Source organism: Nilaparvata lugens, chromosome 7 (genome assembly GCF_014356525.2).
Source record: "Nilaparvata lugens isolate BPH chromosome 7, ASM1435652v1, whole genome shotgun sequence".
Classification (NCBI taxonomy): domain Eukaryota; kingdom Metazoa; phylum Arthropoda; class Insecta; order Hemiptera; family Delphacidae; genus Nilaparvata; species Nilaparvata lugens.
The window spans coordinates 22,704,623-22,713,302 of NC_052510.1; the positions used below are offsets into that span (position 1 = coordinate 22,704,623).

At 33.4% G+C, this 8,680-nt stretch overlaps 1 protein-coding gene across 1 annotated transcript; it reads right to left on the bottom strand.

Annotated features, from left to right (window-relative positions):
• Positions 1-3,508: 3,508 nt before the first annotated feature.
• On the bottom strand, positions 3,509-8,614 carry LOC111054263 (protein obstructor-E-like). Its single transcript, XM_039432348.1, is given in 5 exon segments — positions 3,509-4,139; positions 5,487-5,626; positions 5,629-5,682; positions 7,166-7,354; positions 8,350-8,614. Coding segments are annotated over 5 exon segments (852 nt in total). The 5' UTR covers positions 8,600-8,614; the 3' UTR covers positions 3,509-3,920.
• Between the last annotated feature and the right edge of the window lie 66 nt (positions 8,615-8,680).

Genomic DNA, 8,680 nt, shown 5'->3' on the forward strand with positions numbered 1-8,680 from the left:
CAATTTCGAAAACATAGGTCTGTAAAATGGATATATATATATATAATTATTATTAGCCGTCCTATTAAAATTTCTGGTCAGAAACCATCCCCAATATTCACACAACATATTCCCAAAGTTTCATGCCGTTCTGTCAAGTAGTATTCGAGTCTATAGATAACAAACAAACTATCACACAAACAGATATTCATTTTTATATATAGAGATGTCATTCTATCAATATTTTGCAGTTGCAGAAATTTCACAACCATTTATTTTAACTTATTTGGAATAAGTGGTTGTGATAATTTCTAGTCTTTTTATTTGATATGAATATCATCTGCCAAAATATCACCTCCACTACTACACAGAAAATTTCATCTGTCTCTGTCTCTTGCTTTTTGAGCTGCAAATAATTTGATCAGTCTGGCTCGTAGCCAGGATTTGATTTCGGGTGGGGCAAATGAGATTTGATTGCCGTGGATATTTAACAAAAAAAATCAACTTATACGCCTAAAATCTGCATTTTCTGCGTTTTCTAAGCTTTTTGGAGAACAGCAAATTTTCGAATTTGGTTGAGAAGTTCAGCTAAGGTGTAGAAATAATATTGTATTAAAAGGGTTTTGAACTAATACCAATGATACGACACAAAAAAGGCGGGCTTCAGCGTTTTTCATGAGTTTTCCAGCATTTTTCTGCATTTCCTCAGCATTCTGCATTTTCCATTTGGCTTGTGCTTCCTTCGATCAAAGGTCAAAAGAGATTGATTCAATCTCCGGTTGATTTCAATTATGTATCTAATCCTATCAATTACAGATATTTGTTTGAGAAATGCATTGAAAACTCAATGAAAAATTGTAGGAAACAAACTTTATAATTAAGCACCGTCTGAACTTAGCTAAGCTGGGTGACTATATTGTTGATGTTTTCAATTTATATAAATATAATACAGAGTGAATCATATGTATGGGAATCCTTCAATAATAAGTTGAAGACTGAAGGCTTAGGAGGGTGTAATAGAAGGGTTGTAAAATAGACTGTAATAGTGTGATATTGAGTGGGTATTATTGTAGTTGTTTGTGTGTATCTTATATTATTTTTCAGGTTTTTGAACTGAAATGAACTTTGATTTTACTGTTTGTTGAACCCTGCGTTTTTAGTGTGAGAATTGACTCTGTCTTGTTTGAATTTGCTAACTTGTTGCTTAGTTGTCGAAATTAAAGCAATTTTTGAGCATTTTTCAAATGCAGTTTCAATTTCTTGTCGAAAAAGCTACCGTATTTGGGAATTGTACGACCATTGACCTTTTGCAGCTTTGGCTTTTCCACTGGAAGTTATGCTCAACGCTCGTGGAGGGGGAATAATTTTCAGTGAAAAGGCCACAGTTGGAATTGAGACGTAACTGGGAAAACATGTAACGGTGTGCGAGCCTCGGTCCTCTGAATGGGCCCATTTCCCATTCAGAGGGACAAATTGTTATGTTTTCAGTTATCAGTAATTTTTATCTAGTTGAATAGGAAACCAAATTTTATAGAGTTAGTAGGAGTAGAATCAGGAAATTATTTGTGCGTGCGAGTTCAAGTATAGTGAGTTTTATTAAAGCGTATGTGAGTGTTTCTGAAGAGTCCAAGTTTGAATATTGTTGAAATGGTGAGTGCCGAACTTTTGTTGTTTTTCTTATTAAGCTCATAATTTAATTTCATAGAATGACCGAGGCCCAAATTTAAATGCAGCAAGTTAGCAGGTTCCCAAAATGTATAGATTAAAAATTGAGTATGTCTTCTTGACCTGAATCGATTGCTGATTAACTTTGTTCTGTTTGAAAATTTGACATGTTACCTGACTTTTATTAATTCGTTCTACCTATTTAGAGTTCAATAAACCTGAAGTTAAATTTTATTAGTATTTTTCATTGAAGTTCCTGGCTCGTAGTTGCTAGTTGCTAAAATAGGTGACAATTAGATAATGATGATAATCTGTGCATTTGAATGAACGAATCCACTTAAAGCTCCCAACCAATAGAGGATTCAAATACCGGTAGATGAATTGATAGCAGTAAACTTTAGCAAATATTAGAGAAGAGAAGAAACAATCCCCCTCCGTTTACAAGACTATAGATCTGAATGAATATTGTAATTTTATCTATAGGTCTTATTACATGGTTTAAGTGCGCCATGGTGTGAGTGCGCCACACCAGATTTTTATGCACTATTAAATAGGATGCAAAGAACTTATAACAGCTCGTCTGGGCGCCTAGATGTCTTTCTCGACACCTGGTTTTCTCGCGCTAAATTCCGGAAAGCGTTATATATGATAATTAAATCTTGTGTAAGCATGATCTGATCAAATAAATAGTTAGTGTTTCAGTGTGGATGTGCTTATAGTTTGGGACGTCGTTATAACTGCGCGAGGTCTACTGTTCACAGAACTACCAGTTCTATGAATGTATGAATTATGTATTTTTTATTTTTCATTCCCGTAAGGCTACACAATCATTTATCATTTTTGTGTTTGGGAAATGTAGGAAGGTCCCAACTGATTATGTTAGCTTTAATTGTAATTATATTGTTAATTTAATTGTAATTATATTATCCTGTTGAATCATAATTGCCTTCAACAAGACACCCAGGTATCAGGTTATTAAATCAGATTTGTTATACAATTGATGTTATATTGTATATAGATTGTACAATGAATATGGAGTTTGTGGCTCCGTAATTTTTTCCTGAATCAATATTATAATTTTTTAATGCAATCTACTTTATTTTCTCTTCTCATAATATGATATTATCATTTTCTGGCTTTATTCGATATCTTTCCATTACAACAACAATGTCTGATCGGGAAAAAATGATTCAACTATTGATTATTATAGTGAGACTGCAATGTTCATGACAATATTTTTAGTTGATTGGTACAACTACTTGAAGTGCCTTGATAAAAAGTAGCGGCAATATTAATAATAAAAAAATTAATGAAACGTAAAAATAAATGCAATCAAGAGGTAAGAAATCAAACAACATATTTTGGGGTTTCATTTTTATTTTATTCTTAATCTAACTTATAATTCTATAACTTAACAATTATATCAGTATAAAAATAAACTATACTACTAATAGATGTAGTAAATTACATACTTATAAGAATACAAAAAATTGTATTCATTATTCTGTATTAAAAATAGTGTTTTCATCCTTTGTGAGTGATAAATGAGTCAATTTTTCCAAAATAGCCTGTTGAAAATTGGAAAATACACGCATATATTAAACTTATTTTCAATTTGAATGAAAATAGAAAAAAATAAATATGCAATTTATCATTTGCTTTGCACATGGATTAACATATAATTGTGATCTAAGTAATTTTAATTTAATTAGATAACTACCTAATGTTATTCAAGAAAACTGAATAATGGAATCTGAATCTGTAATTATTTAATCTATTTATATTTGAAATTAGCCACAATAGCTTTAAAACCTCCATTATAAATGAAAAATTATTCACTTGACTGAATTTTATCTTACTGAAAGTTAAAGTGTGCAATAAAGCAATTAAGTTTTAAAGTTGAATAATTGAAGAATCCGAAATATTTTTCAGAAAGTGTTTTATCTTCAAATTTGTTTTCTATCAATATTAATCTTATAATTGAATCACCGAGTAATGTTATCTTTTTCTGCACCTTTCATCCTCTCTGTCTCTCTTGAATGAATTCTCTCATCAATTTATTGAAAGGGATTATTCGACAGTGAACTCAAATTTGATAATCGAGACTCAAGTAAATTAAGTTGTTCAACATAGGAAAATTTACACATTTTATACATTCAACTAACATTATACTACAGTTTGAAAATACTGATGATTTGGTGATGATCTTGATGATTCAATGATGCTGTGATGATTTTAGTCCAGAGTCATCGCCAAGAAGTCTTTCTTGTTACTTTTTAATTCCTGGCTCGCGCCCTGACAGGGATGGGAATTGCTCCCTGAGGGAGATTGGGCAGGTTTGGTGGTAGGTCTTCGCTCCTTCTGTACTGCTGTTGTGACTGTTGCTGCTGTTGTTGCTGTTGTTGTTGGGGTGGTGGCTGTTGGTAGTTCTGTTGTTGTCTGCCATTGATTGGTTTTGGTGGCTGAACTGGTAGATTTTGTTCACCGTCCTCTTCCTGCAAATATTAAACAAAATTAATTCCAAATTGTTAATAAAAAAATCTATTCAATACACTGGGAATATACCTGATGAGTCCACGATGTGGTTTTCTTCAATCTTGACAGCAAAATATGTTCAACTGTAAAAGCATTCTCGAAACAGTCAAATAATAAAACCCTTGCTTGATTTGCAAGTGAAAGGATTTCTAATTCACTTTTTCTTAATAATAATTAATTGGTTTTGAGTCTCTCCAACAATCAAGTCAAGTTAAATCAAGCTTTATTCCATTAGATGAATTTTATTTCTTTGAATACTTCTATTGCTAGAACACCAATATTATAATTCAGATATACAATGATAATATGAAAATATTAATCAAAATATGTGGCTATGCGTTCGCTGGGTTGCAATTTAACAAATGTCTCAACCCACATTTTTCTACTTAATTCGAATTCATATCAAACTTTTAATTCGTATAATCTTCAAATAATGTAAGAAATTAGGGAAGAATAGAGATTACTTGTTACCATAAAATAAGTAAACTGTACTCAATCTAGAATTATTCAGTTGAAAACTCTAAAGGAGAATCAAGTATTGAATAGGTACATTTTTGAAAATTCTATTTAGAAAATCAATTTTCCATTCTCAAAATTAGGGGGTCCTACTAGCTTAAATAATAATTGAAAATCTTTCTAATGAAATCTGTGTTCTGTGTTTAATTCTAAATTCTATAATCCATACAGTATATATCTCCTACAGTATAGTAGGAGAAAGTAGGCCTAATCGATCACAATACCTACCAGTAATCTTCTTCTATAAACGTGGAATGGAGGAAATATTTATAAGTATATATTTTTCATTCTCTAAATATGGAGAAATTCCCACAACATATCTGTGTCTAGTGTGAACGTCTCTACAGAGAAAAATAAAAAAATTCATCTCAAATCATTCTTAGATGGAAGATGTTGTTATAAGTTTCAGTTAACCAACTGCTGAAATATTATTACTGTATAATAGTCATTTCAAATATCCAATTAATGTTGTAGCATAAGCAGAAGTCCTTAGTTCTACAGTATTTATATAACTTTATACACTTAATTCTTTTCACCATCAAAATGATAGGGAGAGAAAAAATGTGGTAACTCCTCTTTCAAATTTATAGCTCTCATTGGATATTTGAAATAACTATTGAACAGTGAAAATAAAATATAATTTGATAATTACTTCTAGTAATCATTAATCAATTATGTGATTATTATATACTCTTGTAATTTGTATTTTGGCGTACGTAATAAAAATACGTAATAAACAATTCGCAATTATTATTATAGCAATCTGATGAGAACATGATTGAGTAGCATACCTCGCCAGGTGCTGGAGGGGGTGTGGTGGGTACTTCGCAGTCCTCAGTGGGGGGGACGACACACCGCAGCGAGCGACGGTCGAAGACCAGCATGGCGGGGCAGCGCTGCAGTCGCGGGTAGCCACCCTGGCACTGCCATAGCGGTTGCACGACTTCCCCAGCGGCACGTTTCCATTCGCATCGTCGTTACACAGCGCTGCAACACAACAAACATTCATCAAAATAAATAAATATTATTTTATTGCCATAACATTCATAGACAACGCCATAGAAACTTTCATCACCTATAGTTACCTACTTGGACTTTCTAGTACCGGTACCCTAGTTTTATTTTCTCTTAAGCTGGCCACTAACGACAGGACATGCATGATTAACAGGTGTGAACACAATCATGTCAATACATTGGTGTCAAAGTTAGTAGACAGTCTGTCTATTTGAGGTTAATTATTTTTGTGTCATTATAATTTGTAATTTTCCAGTGGTTTATCCATTCTTATTGGTTGTTTATTTTATGGTAAAAGCCTCTTTCTCGCTGACGACCAAAATGCATAATGAACATGTGTGTGTACATGATTACCATGCATGTCCTACCGTTAGTGGCCAGCCTTAGACTAACTATACTCCGTTCAAATTAACTTCGGACTTGGGATGGACATGCGCAGCAGAGAAGGCATACAGCGGCAGGGATACAACAGCGGCTATGTTGCCGTTGTGTACCGGCCAGCGTTCTCTAATTTCCAGTGAGTGTTCAAGCGCTTATTTTACTAGGAAGTTTCCTCTCTGCAATCACAGACTCGACTGACTCTATTCGACAAATTGACAACTACGCTTCCACCTATGACTCAATCCATCACTGCAATTGGCTGATCTCCCTCCATTTCTCTGCGCCGCAAATTCCTCCAATTCTGAAGAATATTTGCACGGAGTATAGTACTTTTTTTTATTTTATCTTAGACACGACTAGTTTTGGCCAATCACACCTTTATCATTGCTTTTATCACGTAATACTAAGTAGTGGTGATTCTAAAGCCTTAGTCTAGTCGGCTAGCCTCTCCTATTACCCTCGGTTTTCTCCATTTGATTTTGTGGCTAATGAATTTGCAGTCTTTCTTTGTCACATTGCACAATATGAAATGCCTTACTGTCCAATAATGTCAAATTGCTGAAAGAATGTTCAATTATGTGATGACAATAATTCAAACTTTATAATTTTAAGTTAAAAATATTCTGGTTCCGTTAGAAAATATTTGGTGGATTCTCAATCAACCAGTTATTTCACAATAATTCTAAAAGCAATATTAATGAAAAATAATTCCATAGTAGGCTACCCTTTTGTTTCCAAATATTGTCTATATAAAACACAACTACTATGCTTCAACAAATGTTTCGGCATTTTCAAGCCATTCTGTTTTCGCTTGGCTTTTCCTATGGCTTTTCCTATTGGCTTTTCCTAATGGCTTTTCCTATTTTCGGAAAAGCCATTCGGCATTTCCTTCGCCTAAACTGTTCTGTTTTATATAGAGAAGATTCGAAAACAAAAGGGTAGTATGAAATTATTTTCTATTAATCAACAAATTAAGTAGCCCTATTGAAATTATCCAGTAGACAGTATTGATAAATATAATAAAGTGGCGTCATTGAGAAATAGCTCGAAAATGAAGAGAATCTGAGATACTCACGATGTTTCTGGCATCCATCGACGTTCTCAGGCCAATCACAAGAGTGGGTGTTCTCGTTGTAGAGCAATCCACCGATGCAGAGCTGTTCAGTGGCGGTTCCATTCCAGCATGTCCAATACCTGGTGCATGATGTCTCGTGTCCGAAAATGCCATACAGCCAGTCGCAGTGTTCTCGGCCTATTGGACCATCTACAACACACCAATACAATTTAACATTTTATATAAAAAATATATTCAACTCTCTCCTATACAACTGATTAATTAATCAAGTGAATATTTAACATTAATAATGGAATAACCAGGTAGATTCTCCGATTGGAATGATTGCTTGATGTTTGGAGTGATTTACCAGTATTTTACAAAATACCACCTAAAACTCAAGCATCACTTCAATATCGTTCTATTGGTTAAGCTGTTGAGTTCAATTTTGCCTCCTTGAGTCACTAAGTCTTCCTGATTCAATCTCTATGTATGATAATAAATATTGGTCACCAATTGTGATATTATTACAACAACTGACTTTATATTGTTTGTTCGGGCAATTCTAAAGAATACGCTCTCTAGGATACATTTATAAATATAATTCTTCAATTTTATATTTTGCATTGTACTAATTTTATGTTACTAGATGAATTTGTTTTGTTTTTTAATTTGAATATCAACCGGTAAGGCAATATATCAGCTCCACAACTACACATCACAGAAAGAATTTCAAGTTAATAGGCTAATCAAGTGGACTACATTATCATATCCACTACATAATCATTGACGCGAAGACTATGTTATGTTTACAAGTTGCTGTTCAACTAAACCATAACCAACTTCTTTAGATTGCGAGTGCGTAATTAGTTATTGAAAATAAATTGTGAAGAAATAATATTATGAATGACTTGATAATTGATACTGATTTATCACTTCTGTTTATATTGGTTTGTAAATAACGTTTTTGATAATAAAGTAGTTCATTTTTCTAGTTCTACCTAGTTTCTTCATCATTCTATGGTTTATTCTCTCTGTTTTACAATTTATAACTGTTTATTTTGTTGATTATACCTAAATTATTATTCAACGGTCTATTTTGTTGATTATTCGTCTGAGTATGGATTATATGACTTATATACTTATTAATATGATTAATATAGAAAAAATGACTTAGATTTGTATAGAGTTAGATTTGTACTGACTTGCTTGCGTCTTGTCTTCGCAATAGTTGGCTCTCCAGGGGTAGTCACAGCCCTCGGTGACTCCGCGGTTCTTTCCGGCGTAGACGAGTCCGTTGGGGCAGTCGTAGAGCTCGGGCTGGCCATTCACACACTCCCAGTATCTGTCGCAGTACGTCGCATCGGCCACAACTCGACTCTTCACCTTGCACGGGTCTTCCTGCACATTCTTCTGTCCTTGTTGTCCACTGACTGTAACCACAACAAAAATCATTCATAATTTAAAAAATCCAATAATAAAGTTATGAGCTAATTCATCATAACAATGAATTGAGAGGTGGTCTACTGTTAGTGT